The sequence below is a fragment of the Macaca thibetana genome, chromosome 1 (assembly GCF_024542745.1).
Source record: "Macaca thibetana thibetana isolate TM-01 chromosome 1, ASM2454274v1, whole genome shotgun sequence".
Lineage (NCBI taxonomy): Eukaryota > Metazoa > Chordata > Mammalia > Primates > Cercopithecidae > Macaca > Macaca thibetana.
The window spans coordinates 38,885,644-38,905,182 of NC_065578.1; the positions used below are offsets into that span (position 1 = coordinate 38,885,644).

At 42.5% G+C, this 19,539-nt stretch overlaps 3 protein-coding genes across 5 annotated transcripts in view; 1 reads left to right on the top strand and 2 right to left on the bottom strand.

Moving 5' to 3' along the window:
• The window catches only part of NT5C1A (5'-nucleotidase, cytosolic IA), a 569,993-nt gene that overhangs the window by 166,940 nt on the left and 383,514 nt on the right, over nucleotides 1-19,539 (bottom strand). The gene's annotated exons all lie outside the window — the stretch shown is intronic.
• Nucleotides 1-19,539, top strand: part of CAP1 (cyclase associated actin cytoskeleton regulatory protein 1) — a 381,786-nt gene that overhangs the window by 135,124 nt on the left and 227,123 nt on the right. The window lies entirely within an intron of this gene.
• TRIT1 (tRNA isopentenyltransferase 1) overlaps nucleotides 10,733-19,539 on the bottom strand; it is a 49,860-nt gene continuing 41,053 nt past the window's right edge. The window contains exons 6-11 of one of the 3 annotated variants that reach the window (XM_050799346.1): nucleotides 17,700-17,811; nucleotides 17,262-17,374; nucleotides 16,934-17,011; nucleotides 14,238-14,347; nucleotides 13,808-13,925; nucleotides 10,733-11,617 (exon numbers count right to left, since the gene is read on the bottom strand). In XM_050799346.1, coding sequence (XP_050655303.1) covers nucleotides 11,448-11,617; nucleotides 13,808-13,925; nucleotides 14,238-14,347; nucleotides 16,934-17,011; nucleotides 17,262-17,374; nucleotides 17,700-17,811 — 701 coding nt within the window. In that variant the 3' untranslated portion in view covers nucleotides 10,733-11,447. Of the gene's footprint in view, nucleotides 11,618-13,807; nucleotides 13,926-14,025; nucleotides 14,197-14,237; nucleotides 14,348-16,933; nucleotides 17,012-17,261; nucleotides 17,375-17,699; nucleotides 17,812-19,539 lie in introns of those variants that run through there. The other 2 variants (XM_050799356.1, XM_050799365.1) reach the window with 2 other exon arrangements.

Here is a 19,539-nt window from a genome sequence, read left to right on the forward strand (position 1 = left end):
TTGCCTCAGCCTTGAGAGTAGCTGGGACTACAGGCACATGCCACCAGGCCTGGCTAATTTTTGTATTTTTTACAGAGGTGAGGTTTTGCCATGTCGCCCAGGCTGGTCTCGAACTCCTGACCTCAAACGATCCCCTCACCTCAGCCTCCCAAAGTGCTGGGATTACGGGCGTGAGCCATGGTGCCCGACCTCATGTTTTTTCAGATGCCATTTCCTCAGGAAAGCCTTCCCAGACTCTTCTAGAATGAGTCAGGTGAAATCTTGTGTATTCCCTAAATGACCTATTATAGCATTTATCATATTCACTGGGATAGCATGGAAGACTCCAGCTCTCTGAAGACAGGAACTGTCTTGTTCACTGATACATCTCTAGCACCTAGAACAGTGAACGATAAGCACTCATTTAAGTCTGTTGAATGAATTAACAGGCATTGCTAATTATAAAGCTGTTTGATTCCTGAAGTCCTCTACTTGCCTTCATATTAGTTCAGAACTGGTTCAACTTACCATGTACCTAATGAAAAATACAACTACTTTTTAATTCAAAATAACTAGAAGTGGCATAATCCAGTAAAAAGAACACTACTGCTAAACCAGGAGACCAGGGTTCCAGGCACAGCTCTGCTACTTACTAACTCTTCGTGTTGCTGTTGGTGACTTACTTAACCTCTCTGTACTCAATTTCTCTATCTGCTCAATAATGTGGCTAATCTGGATCAGAGATTTTCAAAGTGTGTCCCACAGCGGGGGCGTGGGGGGGGGCGTGCTAAATCAGAGGGACCAGAAGACTGTGCACCCCACCCAGACTCGAAGCCATTCTGTTTCACTATGTATTATATATTGGAATTCATGTATGACTTGGGAGAGGGGAAAAAAAAGGATCCACAGCTAAAAACAAGTTTGAAAACAACTGAAACGTGATCACCGAATTCTCTGCACCCTTTACATGCTAACATTGAAAACAATAGAAAGCCATGAATGTAATAACAAGGCAGTTTGACCGGGCACGGTGGCTCATGCCTATAATCCCAGCACTTTGGGAGACCAAAACGGGTGGATCACCTGAGATTTCAGGAGTTCGAAACCAGCCTGGCCAACATGGTGAAACCCTATCTCTACTAAAAATACAAAAATTAGCCGGAGGTTGCAGTGAGCTGAGATCGTGCTATTGCACTCCAGCCTGGGCGACAGAGAGAGACTCCATCTCAAAAAAAAGAAAAAGAAGGTAGTTTCTAAAAAGCACTTGAAGATTCTGACTGCAAAAGTTCGGAGAGAATAAGCTGGCACTTTTGTCTGCCATCAGGAACCCACCAGTTTCCAAGCAACTTGACTTCATTATGCAGATCCAGCAAGACACACAGACATTTTTGTATCCACAAGTAACATCTATATATGTCTTTATACCTCGGAGCCGGACACAGTGGCTGATACCTGTAATCCCAGCACTTTGGGAGGTCAAGACGGGAGCACTGCTTGAGACCAGTTCAAGACCAGCCTGGGTAACATGGCGAAACCTCATTTCTACAAAAAATACAAAATTAGCTGGGCATGGTGGCAGGTGCCTGTGATCCCAGCCTCCCTATGCTGAGGCGGGAGGATCACCTGTGCCCAGGAGTGCCACTGCATTCCAACCTGGGTGACAGAGTGAGACCCTGTCTCAAAAATATAAAAAGTCTTTATACCTCAATCCCCTTCATATTAACAAGGAGGCTCAGGCAGAAGGCACAGACTTAAACGGTTTTCCTTTATGCCTTTCAGGTGGTTTGTCACTTCACTTCTGGTGACTCAGAGTCTGACCCCAGCCTCACACTTGATAATGCACCATCCAGAGGTCTTGCAGAGATAGGGCCTTCCTTTTGCATGGGAAGTACTCCGTAGTTACTGTGTGCTAGTGAGGGTTGTAGTCAGAGGACCTGGACTTCTCTCCTGATCTGCCACCTACTCTATGTCACTGCTATGGACACCTATTATTTGGTCTACTCAGCACCAATCCCATCCCTGCCCTCTTCCTGAAAACTCTCGTGGTCCCTTGCTTCGTTCTATCATACTGTTCTACAGGGAGGAACATGTTCTTAGATGGTGCACTCTCCTGCTTAATCCGAGGATAGACAACAGAATTCAGCTCTACTCAATTGAGTCTTTTCCTGGGGCTTTTAAACTTGGGATTTGATCCACTTCTTTGCAGTGAAGAAAAGCTGTAAGATGTGAGGTGTGGCAGCTTCCAATGACCATGTGAAGAAAGCCGGTTTGCATGGAGAAAAACGTGAAATCGGCACGCTGAGAAGAGATGAGGCAGTGCTGGTAGTGTCTGAGTTCTCGGGAGCAGTTGCTCCTGAGGCCCAGCTGCACCTTGCCTGTCCCTTCAGGAGAAGCTCAGTTGTTTGACTTTTAGATTCCATAAACCAACAAATCCTCTTTTATACCTAAGTAAGTTTAAACTGGCTTTTAGTCCCTTACATCTGAACTAACACCAACCCTGTGTTAAGTCACTGAAACACTGTAAGTCTCTTTCTTCATTTGTAGAAACGACCTCAAAGGTTTTTGGCAAGTACTAACAAGACATGTCGTTTTGTTGAAACCATACTGGGCCATAAATTTCTAAGGAATGACTACTACAGGTATCTCATGTTGAAGATAATGGCAAGTACCACCCAGAAGGCATATGAACTTAGTTAAGCTCAGCCCTGCTGCTGGAAAACCCAGTGTCTTACTGACTAGCAGACAGCAACTCCACAGGGACACCAATGCTTGTCTGCCCAGGTGCCCTCCCCTCCTTTCAGGAATCCATCTCCAGACTGGCTGATGGGCCTCAGGATAAGCACTAGACTCAAGCTGGGCTAAAGGATCCCTTTCCTGGGACTTTTACTTTTTCAAAAAAATGGTGGTAAAATTCACTTTTAAGTGTATAGTTCAATAAAGTGTATTAAAGTATGAAAGTGCATGAAAGTGTATTAAAGTAGTTTTAAGTGTATTAAGTAGTTTTAAGTGTATAGTTCAGTAGTGTTAAGCATATTCATTGTTGTGCAACTAATTTCCAGAACTTTTTCATCTTACAAAACTGAAACTCTATCCCATTAAACTTCTCCATTTGCCCTTCCCCTCCACCCCCAGGCACCACCATACTGTTTCTATAAATTTGACTATTCTAGATACCTCATGTAAGTGAAACTATACCATATTTGTCTTTCGGTGACTGGCTTTTTTTTGTTTTTTTTTTCTGCTTTGCTGCCCATGCTGGAGTGCAGTGGCGCCAAGGCACACTGCAGCCTGCCCTCCCGGGCTCAAGCAATCCTCTCACCTCTCATACCCGAGTGCTGGGTAATAGTTCTTTTATTTTTTGTAGAGGTGGAGTCTCATTCTGTTGCCCAGTCTGGTCTCAAAACTCCAGGCTCAAGCAATCCTCCCACCTCAGCCTCCCAAAGTGGCTTGAGCCACTGTGCCTGGCCTGACTGGCTTTCATTCAGCATAATGTCCTCAAAATTGTAGCATGCGTCAGAACTTCCTTCCTTGCTAAGGGTGAATATTCCATCATATGTACTTACATTTTGTTTATCCACTCACTCTTATTTATTTTTGAGATAGGGTCTGTTTCATTCTGTCACCCAGGATCTGGAGTGCAGTAACACAATCACAGCTCACTGCAGCCTTTACCTCTTGGGCTTAAGTGATCCTCCCCCTCCAGCCTCTTAAGTAGTTGGGACTACAGGCACACACCACCACACCCAGCTAATTTGTTTATTTTTTGTAGAGATGGGGTCTCACTATGTTGCCCAGGCTGGTCTTGAACTCCTGGGCTCAAGTGATCCTCCTGCCTTGGCCCCTCAAAGTGCTGGGATAACAGGCACAAGCCACTGTGTGCAGTCCTTAGATTCGCTTTTCTTTTTCTTTCTTTCTTTCTTTTCTTTTCTTTTTTTTTTTTTTTTGAGATGTAGTCTCACTCTGTTGCCCAGGCTGGAGCACAGTGGTGCGATCTCAGTTCACTGCAACCTCCAACTCCCAGGTTCAAGTGATTCTCCTGCCTCAGCCTCCCAAGTAGCTGGGATTACAGGCCTGCGCCACCACACCCAGCTGATTTTTGTATTTCTAGTAGAGACAGGATTTTGCTATGTTGGTCAGACTGGTCTCAAACTCCTGACCCCAGGTGATCCACCCACCTCAGCCTCCCAAAGTGCTGGGATTACAGGTGTGCGCCACCGCATCCAGCCTAGAGTCACTCTTGACGGACAATTGGGCTGCTCCTACCCCTTGGCTATTGTAAAGAACACTGCTACGCAGCACGAGGGTGTATCTCTCTGAGACCCTGCTTTCAGGTCTTTGGGATATATCCCCAGAGGGGGGACTGCTGGATCATATGGCGGTTCCCTTTTTAATTTTCTGAGGAACTGCCATACCATTTTCCACAGCAGCTGCACTATTTTACATTCTCACCAACAGTGCAAAGGGTTCCAATTTTTCCACATTCTTGCTAACACTTGTTATCTTCTGGGTTTATTTGTTTTGTTTTGTTTTATAGCAGTCATTCTAATGGGTACAGGGTGTCCTAGGGCTTTCGAACTTAGAACCAGAGAGAACATCCGCACAATCTGTCTCCAGTTGTCAAGGCCATAAGAGGTGAAACACAGGCGCTACTAGCAGCCCTGTCTCCTGCCATGCAGAGAAAGCCTGTTTACAGTGAGAGAGGAGTGAGCTGATTTGCAGAGAAAAGAGAAAGTCTCTAAAGCCTCAGATTGGGTAGTACAAGTTGTGCCTGGAGCCTAGATACTTTCTTGCCCTTGAATTTGATGAGACACCTCATTAACCCAATCATAAATCCACCTTTTTACTTAAGTTAGTTTGAGTTGTTCCATTTGTAACCATGATTCTTGCCATAAACATCTTTGTACATGTTTTAGTTCTTCAATCATCTTTTCTTCTTTACGTTTTCTTCCTTTGATTCTTTCTTAGAAGTAGATCGGATATAAATAATTTGTACATTCAAAAACCCTAAATCTGTATGTTCAAAAACCCTAAAGAAATGCCCTTGCAGAAGTAGAGGGTTGTGGTTAGAGCATGGGTTTGGAGTCAGCCCAAACTGGCTTCAAATCCTAGCTCAACAAATGTTTATGGGATATGTTAACTAACTTGATGGTGGTATAGACAGATAAGATAGATAGATAGATACATACACACATATATATACATATATAAAACCATCACTTTATATAGCTTGAATACATACAATTTTATCTGTCAATTATATCTCAATAAATCTGGATAAAAATAAAAGGCTGACTTAAATTAAAAAACAGAAACACAAATAAATGCTTTTAAGCAGCAGGCCGTTGTAGGTGCCAGGGATAAAGCAGTGAACAACAGACAAAAATCGCTGCCCTCACCAAGCTTTCTCTCTGGTACTCAGTAAATATTTGCATGTTTACTCTATGCCAACCACTGTTTATTAAGCTGTGTTTATAAAATAGTGATAACAAATTATCTTGTCCATTTGTTTTAAGGAATCATTATAACGTATGCATGTGCTTGATATAATGCCTGACACACAGAAAGCACTCAATGAAGAGAAGCCATGTCTACATTTAGACAGGGAGGTGTGCCTTGCAGAAATTAGCCTCAATATACATTGGGTGCCCACTATATGTTCCACAATTATCTTTTTTTTTTTTTTTTTTTTTTTTTTTTTTTGAGACAGAGTCTCGCTCTGTCGCCCAGGCTGGAGTGCAGTGGCCGGATCTCAGCTCACTGCAAGCTCCGCCTCCCGGGTTTACGCCATTCTCCTGCCTCAGCCTCTCGAGTAGCTGGGACTACAGGCGCCCGCCACCTCGCCCGGCTAGTTTTTTTGTACTTTTTTAGTAGAGACGGGGTTTCACCGCATTCGCCAGGATGGTCTCGATCTCCTGACCTCGTGATCCGCCCGTCTTGGCCTCCCAAAGTGCTGGGATTACAGGCTTGAGCCACCGCGCCCGGCCTCCACAATTATCTTAAAATAGTACTCAGATCCTGGCAGAATTTACTTTCCAGTGGGAACAAGAGATAAATAACAGGTGCTATGAGCTGTAGCAAAATAATGAGGCAGAACAGACTCTGGAGCCACCCACCTATTTTCAAATCCCAGCTTGCCCTTAGGAAAGTCATCGAACTGCTCTACTCACTTTTCTCAGTTGTAAGACAGAGCTAACAAGAACAATGACAAAACTACCTCATTGGGCTCTGTGAGGATTAAATGAGTTAATATGTGTAAAAGTGCTTAAAGCAGTGCCTAGCTCACAGGACTACATAAGCACCAGCTAATATTAACACTATTACGTATTAACTCCTAGGAGGAGAAATTAAGTCTCCCTAGAGGAGTCGAAGAAGCTTTTTCTAAGGAGAGGACATCAGATCTGGGCCTTGAAGGATGTGCAGGAGTTCACTAGGTAAAGAGCAGGGGAAAGGACATTTCAAGGGAAGAAAACAGTCCAAGCAAATGAGCTGACCCATGGAGGAAATCATATGCATTGAAACAAACCAAACCTAACAGCTGAAGCATAGGTGGGTGGCAGATGAAGCCTGAGGCACCAGTTCTGGCCATTAGTACTACAGTCCACCAAACTAGTCAGTCTTAAGTCAGACCTTGCCCTGATAACTTCCAAGAAATGATACCATATCAGAAACCAACATTTTAGTAGCATTAACAATTTTTCCCCAATGAAGCAAATAAATCCAATTTATACTTACCATTTACTGGGCACTACAGTGCCAAAACACTATGCCATTTACAAAAGGACCTCACTTAATCTTTACCATGTCCTGTGGAATACAGATAACTTCATTTTACACATGAGGAAACAGGCTTTTAAGCAATATTCCCAAGATCACACAGATAGTATATTGGAAAATAAAGTGTTCAGCTGCAAATACAAATAGTGGTTTCTTTCTCCCACTGCCCCCTCCCTGCCACATAAAACAAAGTCTGAAGGTAGGCAGTTTAGTCATCATTAGTTCAGTTATTCAACAATGCCACCAAAACACCTTCCATCTTTCCTCCCCACCATCTTTACAGTATCAGCCACTGGCCCTGAGGTTTATACAGACTCCCATTCCCTACAATGTTTTCTTATTCTTGTCTTAAAGTCCTACCAGTCGGGATTTTCTCAAGCTTTACTTTTTGAAATATTTCAGAGGTCAGCTCAATACAACTCACTAATTTCACAGATGGGGAAATAGAGAGATTTGCCCCTAGCAAACTAGCAGAGTTTATTAATTAGTTAAATGAGCCTGGAATTGAGTGCTCTTTCCATTTAGTGGGGACTGTAAGTTGCCCACCAAAACCTGTCCTCCCATTCCTTCTTGGCACATGGCTTGACTACGTTTCTCAGCCTTCCTGGCAAGGTAGGCGTGGCCATTGGACTAAGTCCTTGCCAATGGAAAGTGAGAATGTATGCAGAAGTATCCATGCCACTGAAGGGTCTAGGCCTTCAGGTAGCGGGTCTGCCTCCTCCCTGTTCCTTTTCCCCTTCCCATTAGCTGGGACCAATGATGACCCAGCTTTAAGCACGCAGCCCATGAGGACAATGCTCCAGAGGACGGAGAAGCAACATGATATGAGGAACCTGTGTGCCTGAATCACCATTTGGTGCAGAGCTGCCCCAGTGACCTGAACCACTCACTTCAGACAGGTCAATTCCCTTCAGAGTTGTTACCTGAGAAAGAATAAACTTCTTTGTTCTTTAAGCCACTGTATCGTTGAGTCTCTTTGTTATAGCAACGTAGCCTTTTACCTGAACTAATGCAAACATGCAGCTTCCTTTGTAAGCATTCAGAGCAGCTTTACAAATAACCAGGTAGCCATCATTTTAGAAAACAGCCTTAACTGCCCGAGTAGGTGATAATCAAATACTGAAATTCCTGCCAGTGGCTATCCCAAAATTTCTTCATCTTGATTAAAGGGTATTTAACTATTGAAGCAGATCACTTATGTAGAGACCTACTTAGTTTTTATGCTTTCATGCAATTTATTTAACAAATATTTGACTGTTTCTAGGTGCTAGGGATACTAACAAGTCACTGCATTCATAAAAGGTTGATTTCATGCATGTGTGTCTAGCGGGAGGGGGTTGTTAATTTTATTTTCTTTTTGAGCAACACGGTGTTGCTCTGCCACCCAGGCTGGAGTACAGTGGCATGATCATGTTTCACTGTAGCCTCAATCTCCCAGGCTCAAGCCATCCTCCTACCTGAGCCTTCCAAGTAGCTGGGACTATAGGCATGACCCACCATACCGGCCTATCTATCTATCTATCTATCTATCTATCTATCTATCTAATCTATCTTATCTATCTATCTATCTATCTATCTATCTATCTATCTATCTATCTATCTATCTATCTATCTATTTTAAAACAGACTGGGTCTCACTACGTTGCCTAGGCTGGTCTCAAACTCCTAGGCTTCAGTGATCCTTCTGCCTCAGCTTCCCAAAGCGTTGGCATTACAGGCGTGAGCCACCACTTCTGGACTGTTGTTTTTTAATGTTATACTGTGTGTTTTGTTTTGTTTTAGGCAAAAAAATCCTATTTGGAACTAAAGAGAGCTAAGAGAGTACAAAAAATTACTCACTGCTAGGAAGGATCAAGCCATATTCCTGGAATACAGATGAGCTGTTGTCGTGCTTAGCCCTAAGAATCAAGCAAAGTATTTTCAAGTCTAAGAATCTAGATCTCTCTTCAGAATCAAAGTACTTTCTACCCACCTACAACAACATTGCCTGAACTGTAAGAAATATCTAAAGCCTAATCAAGATTTTTACTGACAGAAGCAGGTGAACCTAATAGCTCATTGAGTATTGGAATTAATTGCCAAAGCCATTTAGATAGCACTACTGGTGTGACGGACTGGAGGCTCTGGGTACCTGGACTGGAGGGCTCTGCTTGCCTGGAGATTGCTATGGCCAGATGGTACAAAATGGCATTCCTCATTCTTACTCCAGGCTGAGCAAATAGCCCAAAGCTCTATGGTACTTTTCAGCTCTCAAATGAGATTTGGTATGAGATTTAGTAATAGAGTAAGAACGGTGATCTAAGGTTTGTCCTGGCTTTGCCGTGCTCTGTGACTGGAACATCCATATTTTAGGCCTCAGTTTCCCCATCCATACAAGAGATAAAGGATTCTTTCATCTCTACATTTATGACCATCACAAGACAAACTATTTTCCTTCCCTACACTTGACAGCAAAGTCATTCATTGGGGAGCAGGCACAAAAGGGAAATCTACTCAGGGCAGTGCCTCAGCCCAGAGCGCCAGGCAGATTTCTAGTGAGTGTTCTGCCTTTCCCAGGCTCTTTGCTGCTGATAAAGGAATTTCATTCGGTTGAATTTACAATTTCTAAGAATATGAACAGTGGGCTCGACCACAGTGCCTTACACTCAGTAAGTGCTTCATAAATATTAGACACTTTGATTTTTTTTTTGTAAAAAATTCCTGATTTCCAATTGCCATAGAGATAACAATGAGTTCAATGGGAAGTTACTGCTCCAAGTATTTCAGATGGAAGAATTAAAGGCTTTTTAACGTACAATGATTAAAACTAGTTTTTCCTGCTTGTCTACTGAAACTTTTTTAGGCTTTAAAACATATTTAGCAACTTGAAGGAAGAATATTTCAGAGAAACTAAAGGTTCTTCCCTACAAACTGCCAGCTTAACACAGTGCTTAAAAGGTTGTCTACCAGCCTCACCTCAATTCCAGCTCTACCACTTGCTAGCTGTACTCCACTGCTGAGCCTTAGTTTCCCCCCAGTTAACAGCAAAGAAAACAGCATTTCCCTCCCAGGGAATGTGAGAAGATAACGTATAAAAAGAACTTAGCACTGCTTGGCTCACAGTAAGTACTCATCTCCACTCCCACTGGGAAGATGTGGCTTCTCACCTTGTTAGCTCCTAAAGTAGTTAATAAACTTCTTTGCCCAGAGAATAAATTTATTTTTGAGATTCAAATGAGTTAAAGGTGGGTGAGGTTCTGGAATTCAGCACTGTTTAAAAAAAGGTCAATCAAGTTAGATAGTTTTTTTACTCTGCCTTCTTCTCTGTGAAGTCTTACATGCATAGGAAACAAAACATTTACCAACAATTGCTTTTCAAGGTCCAGCAGAAATGCTCCTCCTTCCATGATCGCTTCCCTTCCTTCTAAACTGAAATTCCACACAGCTCTTGTGGCCTTTGATACTCTCTTGCCTGGACTGGTGTTTGTGTTCACATGCAATTATTTATAAGCTCCCTGAAGGCAAGAACACATCTCATCTCTGCATTCCCTTTAGCCTAATTCAGGGCCTCTCATATAGTAGATTCTGCACAAACACAATGTATTTGAATGGGGAGTTAATGCTTAAAGGGCACAAAGTTTGTTTGGAGTGACAAAAAAGTTTTGGAAGTAGATAGTGGTAACGATTGCACAACATTGTGAGTGTAGTCAATGCTGCTGAATTATACACTAAAAATGCTATATGTGATGTTATATATAAATAATAACTATTTAATATTGCTGGCAGCGCAGGTCACTCCAGAAAGAGGGCTTCAACTGGAAGTAATGGATCTCCAATAAAAGACCCTCTCTAGATGTCTTCAAGGACTATAATGTGCTAAATAAATACCTGCTACATAAATGGACAGCATGATCTACGAAGAATGTCAAATTTGAGAAAAAGCTATATCATATTGATAACAGAGCATACTGTGTATAAACTAGACATGGACTTGTATGTCTTTTTAAGGATCAAAGAGGCTCTTGTAAATTTTTTATTTAAACTTCAATAAAAATATAGATTTGTAACTCAATAGAAAGACAGCAGTGATAATAACTCACATATGAGCAGCTTGCAAATTTCAAAGTCTTTGGTCTTCAAGTCCCATGTCACAGCTTCCTCAGTCTGATTCCCTCCTTCTCTGTAGAATTCCGAGAACTAGTTTGCTTCACTTAATCATCTCAGTGGGGATGGTCCTTTCCTGCCATTCACTCAAATCTAGAACTCCCAATATGTGGCTCACAAATACTTCAGTCATCTACAAAAGCATCTGGAAATCAGATAATTTTAGCCAGAGTCAAGGACATAAAACTTCTTTAAAGGGATGCAGTCAGTCCTGGTATTCACCACAAAAAAAGATCCTCATGTATAAAAATGTGGAATCTGTGCCTCTTTTAATAATAGAACCTTTAAGATTCAAAGAAAAAAAAATGCTTTCTTGAACGACATCATTTCCAGACACATCAGCCATACAAGGAGCTGACAAGACCTGCTGTTTCTATTATAGAGAACATGAGACTTTAGAACACGCCACTGAATGAAAGAAAATGGTGGGAGCTTTTCTGCTATGCACAAAATTCTGCATAGCACTCCTCTGCCCAGACTGGGAGACAGACATACCCCTCCCTTCAGAAGTGGATCCCCACCACCTTTCCAAAGGCCACTGGACATGTCTCTTAAATGCTGCATTTCAACTCTTGCTCATTCTGCCCTGAGGATCTCTTCTCTTTAGGTTCTTTGTCATGGTCTGGGGAAATGCTCTGACTTTCTATGGTGTTGGCAGCATCTGAATCCAACCTCCTTCTTCTCTTCAGTTGCTTCAAGTGGGATTTGGATTTTATATGTGCTGATAAGACAAAACCAAATCAAACAAACAAAAAAACTCATTAGAATGCTCTAGAATTAATCTAGAAGCAAGTAAAATTAACTATACAATGCTTTTCTTCAACAATAAATAGCAAGATCAAAACATGTACGGGTATAGCTGCTTAGCATTTTTAAGGGAAGAATAAATTATATGGCCAGCGAGCTGGCAAAAGAGAGTGAGCTACCACATAGCAAGTGCTCCCTGCCAGGTACTTTACATCACCAATCCTCATGGCAGTCTTGTAAGATGGTACTATTCTGCTCATTTTACACAAGGGAAACTGAAGTTCAGAGAGGTCTTACAAAATGTCCAAGGTCACACAGCAGGTAAACTCTCCTACTTAGACCCGTGGCTTCAAAAAGAGATCCCACTTTCCAGATCAGGTCTCTGTAGTATGGGGCTTCCTGTTACAGATACATTTTTAACTTGTAAGGCTGAAAAGTTAGAAATTCAAATCCTCTGTATTGCAGGGCATTGCCTGTTGTCCTTCCTGGTCTGGCATCCCTGTGCCTGGGTCAAAAAGGTCATGTGAACCACTCTCTGGCAAGATTCCTATTCTCTAGGCACACACTGCTCCAGGGATACAGGAAGGTGCATTTATCACTGACAATTTCTTCCGAGGGTTCACAGAGGAAGTCAAGCTAAAGGGCCACTGTTGCCTGCTATCAACTGCGGACCTGTCACCCCTAAGACAGTTCCCACCTTATGACTAACTTATACAGGTTTATTTTCACTATCCTGTTCTTTTTTCAAGGAAATCTCATCTGGGAACACTGAAAGAGATAGACAACTAGTTTAAATTCTCTTTTATACATATTAAAAACATCATTTTGAAGAGTTTAGAAGCAAGAATAAGTAAGATAGAGGTTAGAAGTAAGAGAAAAGTTTACTTGGGGAAATAAGTCAGCTTTGTTCTCCAGCTAGAGCCTAAGGCAAAAAATGGGCTTCTGGGCTGGCTCTCCATGGCAGCAGGAGATGGGAGCAAGGACTTGACAGATGGCACTACAGAAGGGCTTACACAAGCTAAGCTCACAAAGGCTCACACATGTTGCTTCTCTAAGGCTATCCCTGAAGGACATTCAACAAATCGAACCACTAAGTTTCCTTTAGAAAAAAACAATCAGACACTCTCTTTCTCTTCCCCTTTCATCATTATAAACCAACGACAATCGAGGCTTCTTCTGCTGGTTGGGCAATCACAGCCATCCCCAGTCTCTGACAACGGAGTTCATTTTGCCAGTTACCAGTTAATAGACCTAATCATCCTATTGGTTGCTTTGGGGAGAAAAATCTACTTCTCTGAGAATCCCATGCAAAACAGTACTCTGAACAGAAGGATCCCAGCCGCTGAGTAAACGACAAGCCCCACTGTGCCTGAAAGCAGCAAACCTTACACCTGTTTCTAAATACCAAGTAAACTCAAGGCTTGGGGAGAAGTCCTGGGCTTTGACTGGATCACTGCAGAAATCTGAAAATCCAACAATGTGTGTGCAATGTAACTCTGTGGCAGAGACAGAGCCAGGCTCTAATGCAGGGATACAGAGCCTTAGGGTGGGGCTGGCCCTGAGGTGGTGGGGAACTAACCTTCTTTATACATGTGTGACAGGCTGACTTTCACACAGTTTCCCTTAACATCTTTTTATCACAGTTTTAGCAACTACCACTATGTCAACAATTACCTCAAAGGTTACTGAAGAGATACCACTTTTAAAAACCACACTGAGGAGGAGTAACTGTACTTCCTGCCCGCTCCCAGCTATGCTTCTGCTTCTTCCAGTCTCCTGGATGAGCTGCCTGGCTTCCCTTACACCCTTACTTCCTGATCCCTCCCCCACTGAATTATAAACATGAAAGGCCAAGAAACTCCTCCAAGGCAGGACCACAAAGTCAAAGGAGCTCTAGAAAGTTACCTGCAGATCTCTTAGTATAAAATATTAATTCCAGCTGAAGATGGAGAGCATTTGATTTTCCTCTGAATCTCAGAATACAGAGACAACTCCCCAGTTGGGGGAAGCCTCCAGTGAATTTGAGCACAGGCTCTTAGAGGAATCTAGCTGTCCCTTTACAAATAAATAGACTCCAGGTTCAATCTGCCAAAGACCTTGAATTTCATGAAGTCAGTGTGAACCCACCCTTATAGATTTCTTCATGGCCCTCCCCATACTCTACCTGCCCACTCGCGATCCCCAATGATGATTCGATCACAGAGGTCACACATGTGATAACTTCTCTTGTTCTCAGCTTCATTGTATGGCATCTTTATTGGAGTGGCTATAGGCTTGTGGCCCTAAAAGAACAAGGGTGGAAGGGAATATTCAATTCAAAGAGATCTGGATATAATTCTCTATTAAGGGAAGTGGGATTTTCCTAAGATTCCTTTTTCTCACCCCAGAGAGCAGATGGGTTGTATCCAGATTTTAGCAACAACCTTTCTGAATGTAAAAGTAGAAAAGCAGTCTCCAGGTACTGAAAAGCAGCCAGCCCTCTGGCTTTATTCTATGGAAAAGAAGGCCTGGTTCTTCAGTATAGCAACAAAGGTGTCAGCTAACAAAAGTGCTCTGAAAAACAGACAATAGACTGTATCATGATTCACAATTACCTGGATGAAACTTTGCACGATTTCAAGAGCAGGTTCAAGAACAGACTCTTCCCACTTTGAGACATCAGATACCTCTAAGCCATAGACAGGGGGGACACTGGGACCAGGTCCTAATGATGACAAAGAAAGGTTGTGAGAGGTCAGCCTCAAACCCAATCTATTCTGCACCCAGGACTCTGAAATCCTCCAGGGAAATACACAGAGCCAAAGGAGTAAACATTCTGACCATGCTATTCATTCTAACTGAAACATGAACCACAATCCAAGAAAGACCTAAAGGTTTAACTGCTCTGCAGCCAATAAGACTAGCTACATAATCTAGATACATGGGTGCAGGATCTTCCAGATCAGCCAGGAAACCAGAATAGAGTTAACAGCTCGAGGGACCATTGTGTGAGCTACAACACAAAGACAGCACATCATAAGAAGAAATAAACTAACAGCTTTAAGTAAGTGCCTATTCTAAGTTCCGTATCATCTTACGATGATGGCGATCTGTGGCAAGAGAATTCACAGCTTTCTTTAGGAGCAGATACTAGTCTCAGGTTTGCATATATTCCCTCAGCGGCCTGGGACTCATGAAATGCTTTGACAGCATGGGCTGGGAACAGAATCATATCAGCCAATAAGCCACAGAATCTGCGAACCAGAAAGAAACCTTGGAATTGATGTAGTTGAGCAACTTCTTTTAAAAACCTGATCTAGAGGGTATTCAAGAAACACCCCCTGGTAGATACTTTTGAATGCAGATGAGACTGAAAGTAGCAAAGAGTGCAGCTACAGGTATTTCACCCACCTGAGCCAACCATGTTGCAAGAGTTTAGTCTCTGCAGTTAGCTTCCCTGCCTATGTACATACTAAATTGCCTTCCACAGCTAGGTTAATTCAGTTGCCTAAAGGCAAAGAGCATCACCCATAGGCAAAAACATCAAAGGCCTTGGGATGCCAACGACTGGCAGGTGCTGGCCTTTTGATTGTGCCAACCACAAATAAGATTCTTCATAGACTGGACTGGGCTGCACCTGCCACCACACGGAAAGGTGAGACTAGGAGGGTGCAGGCAGCATCCACAGCACACCTGGCCTTGGCTAAGCTCTGCACCTGTTTCCAGGCCACTCTACATTTTCCTTTCTCCTCTAAGCCCTTTGTTGGGCTTCTGTGCCCTGTCTAAGCACCTTTCAACAAGTTCTCGGCTCCCAGCTGCTATTTCTGGCTTGGGTCCAAGGCCAAGCTGGGGTGGGGAAGTCCCCCTGGCTTCCTGCCAGAACCATATCCCAGCAGACCAGCCCTGGCCAATCACGCACAGCTCCCTGATTTACAGGGCAGCTGTGCCTTTCACGCAGCACCAGGACGATGCCGGCATACACACGAATGAGGAACAGGCATATGACACACTGTGCCATCAACTCCTCCTGCCACAGAGATGGAGGAACCATTGTGGTTTTACTACAGGAAGAAGTTCTAAATTATTACCAAAAAGTCTTCTGTTACAGGCTTATTGTCAGACATGGGGAGAAGAGAAGTTGCATTAGAAATTTGTAGTACAGCACTGAGCTTCAACTTCAGACGACACTAAGACTTCTATCTACCAGGACATGCAGAGAAAACAGGATAAGTAGAAGAAAGCATAACGAGCCTCTTCACACCAGAACTCCACTGGAGAGCTCAGGCAGAGAGTGGGAGCTGGGAGAAAGAATGTTAGCAGTTTAGTGGTAAACAGCAGGGATCAAGGTATGTATTTTCAGAGGCACCGAGTGGGGCAGACGCTTCAGCTGGCCCTATCTGTAATTGAGAGCAGAAGTCTACCAGCAAAAGGTAAACACAGGATGATTCAGAAGCATATTTAAAACGTGTCCACAAGATAAAACTGAAGTTTCACTTATGCTTAAATTAATCTCCTTTCGCTCATAACCACATAGTTTTTACCCACAGTCCAATACTAATGCTGTCTTGCTAAAGTTACAGCTAAGGAAGTAAGAGTAGCAGTATAAAGGAGTGTGGACTCTGTGTCAGGCCTGAGTTCAGTTATCTACTGCCGACTAGCTGGGTGATTTTTGGCAAGTTATTTAACTTCACTAGGCCTTCATTTTCTTATCTGTAGAAAGAAAAGAATAACACCTACCTTGAAGACTCAATAATATATGTATGGCACCAAATTTAGTGCCAAAGACACAGTACAGGGCCAAATGAATAAAAATTTCCTTTCTTTTCCTTTAAAAATGCTGTTCAATTAAAGTTTCATTTGAAGCAATCTGAAGCACCATGTGGAGATGCTGGGAGAAATGGTGAAGGTGTCTTTTTATACTACTCATCTGGCCCCCAAAAAACATTGTAATTAGGAAATCTTCCCTACAGAAATCTGACTGCTCTTCAGGTACGAAACTGAAGCTAAAAATCAGCCCTGAACACCAACTCTTCTAAGAAGATGCTGCTGTTGTTCTTAGCTGTTTGCAGCCAGTATCCATCTGTTCAAGGCAGAAGGCAGACTCCTCAATGCAAATAATTTTTTTTTTTTTTTTCTGAGACATCACAAGAAAATATCCCTGGATAATCATTTATGTTATAGAACTTCCCCTAGGTCAGATCCAGAATCTCAGAACAGGCCTGGAATCTAAAATTCATTTTCTGGGTGAGCTGAGGACATCTATATTCTATTGAAAACAGACCCATAGTATAAGGAAAAACATGAGACTTACTGCTCAAAAAACGGTTTTTAACCCATCGGTTTTGCTTCCGGGCATATCTCTTAGTTACTTGTTTCAGAGCCTCGATACCTGAAAGATACAGTAGATTTAACAGCATCTAGGTAAGCACTCCTTACCCTGCAGAGAGGTAGGCCCTCCCAGCCCAGCAGGAGAAAGTCAGTCATGGCAGTACAATGTCAGACTTGGTGGACAAAAATCTCAATTCTGAGCTGAAGGCTACTTGGGACGCTTTGAGCCTTGGCTCTTTCTCAGACCATACCAGCAGAGTACCCTGCCACCCAAAGATGTCCAAGACTAGGTCAGATGGAAGAATTCACACCTTTCTTTAGAAGCTGGTCACTAGTCTCCAGTGTGCATTTTCCCTCAGTGATCAGGTACTCGTGAAATTCCTTGAAGCCAATTGATTGGAAGATACCATGTTGATAGTCCTGGCTGGGAATAGGAGGGCATCAGCAGATGAGCCATTGCTCCTAAAAGCTAGCAGGCGCTTTGGAGATGGACCTAGTTGAACCATTTCATCTGTCAGATAAGGAAATTGAGATCCTGAGCAGTTACTGATTCTCTGAAATTTTCCCCTCCCCTACCCACCAGGTTACTTTCTTAAAAAGTTAACTCCTGGGACTGTCTGAAAGATTAAAAAACTGCATCTGTAATGAAGGCTGATAAACAGGTAGACCCAAAGCTAGTATTAGCATTATGGTCTTTTGACTGTAGGCAAAAGATGGACAGTAGGTCAGAATAACAGCCAAATCCTCACCTATTTTCTGAAACATTCTTCTGATTATAGCGTCTGTGAAAATCTCTTAGTTCCTCCAAGAGCCCAGCAGCAAGCATGTCATCCACCCTCTTATCCAAGCGCTTATCTAGAACTTGAAACAAATCAGCCCATCAATCAGCAAGCAAGTTGTACGTACCTACTATATACTTACATCATGAGTGAACAGGTGGTCACAAAAAAAAGAGAATTTATCCAAATAGAAGAAAGAATTCAGATTCCAAAGATTATTGTAATAATTCATACTTTATTTACTCACATTTAAGACTTTGCAGCTCCAAATAAAAACAGCCAGAATGAAGCACATGCCTCCTCATCATATAGAGAAAGCACACAGGCCGGGCGCAGTGGCTCAAGCCTGTAATCCCAGCACTTTGGGAGGCCGAGACGGGTGGATCACGAGTTCAGGAGATCGAGACCATCCTGGCTAACGGGGTGAAACCCCGTCTCTACTAAAATACAAAAAAAATTAGCCGGGCGAGGTGGCGGGCGCCTGTACTCCCAGCTACTCGGGAGGCTGCGGCAGGAGAATGGTGTGAACCCGGGAGGCGGGGCTTGCAGTGAGCTGAGATCCAGCCACTGCACTCCAGCCTGGGCAACAGAGCCAGACTCCGTCTCAAAAAAAAAAAAAAAAAAAAGAAAGCATACAACTACAGCAATTGTGAAGGACAAATATTTTATTCTCACATGGAATGTATATCCCAATGTGTTTTAGAGGTGGCTGAGGATCCCCCGGTTTACCTTTCTTATTTTTAATTTAATATGTCATTATACTGTAACTCAGTGTTACTTTGTTTAAGAACCCCTAGATAACACCTCCGATAAGAATATGGAACTTTCATCCAAAGACATCCTAGATACATTCTAAACTACTGAGCCAAGCAAAGGAGCAGAGAGGTCGTAATTGTTCAGATGTGACAAACAGCTTTAGTATGAATCAGACACCATTATTTTATGCTGAATTGTAGAGTAGAAGATTTTATTTACAAAATTTCATTATTGAAAAATTCCCTTTTTAAATCAATTTATGGCAGTTAATTTAACAATAGATTGTCACCATTTTAATTATATTCTTCTCCATCTCTACCATTGTGATTTATTGGCCTACAGCAACAGTAACCTTCCTAGAAAGTTTGCATTTATTGAGGACCTGTCATGTGTCAGACACATTCTGAGCACTTTACATGTATTAATTCATCTAATCCTTAATGAAGCTATGAGATATGTACTATTACTATTATCTCTATTTTACAGGAGAACTGGGACACAGAAAGGTAAACTAATTTGTCTTACAATTCACATAACTAGAAGCCAGTAGATCAGGAATTTGCTATTAGACAGTCTGCCTCAAGAGCCTGTGCTCTTCAGTGCTACACTCTACTGTTTCTCCACATAATGATGTCATCTTTTCAGGTCTATCATAGGCTACCTTTGCAAACTGGTCTCTGACTCCCCCCAGATAATGTTCATCATCCCTTCTCTGTGACCCTACAGCACCCTGAAAATATATCTAGCCCAGCATTTGTCAAATAAATAATAGACACACAGATAGTATCTATCTCCTTGTCTGTTGTCTCACTAGACTGGGAATTCCTTAAGAAAAGGCACTGCCTCTTCAACTCTGAAAATGAAGTACCACACATAATACCCAGCACTACACTGAATGCTTACTGAACGTTTGCTGGATGAATAAGTTACTACTATCACAGGGCATAATTATACTTTAGCAACAAAATACCATCAGGCTAGCAAGCTAATTATAAGGCGTACTGCTTCTAGAACATTCTAGCCTCCAGCCAACCTTCCACAAGAGACTTCCTTC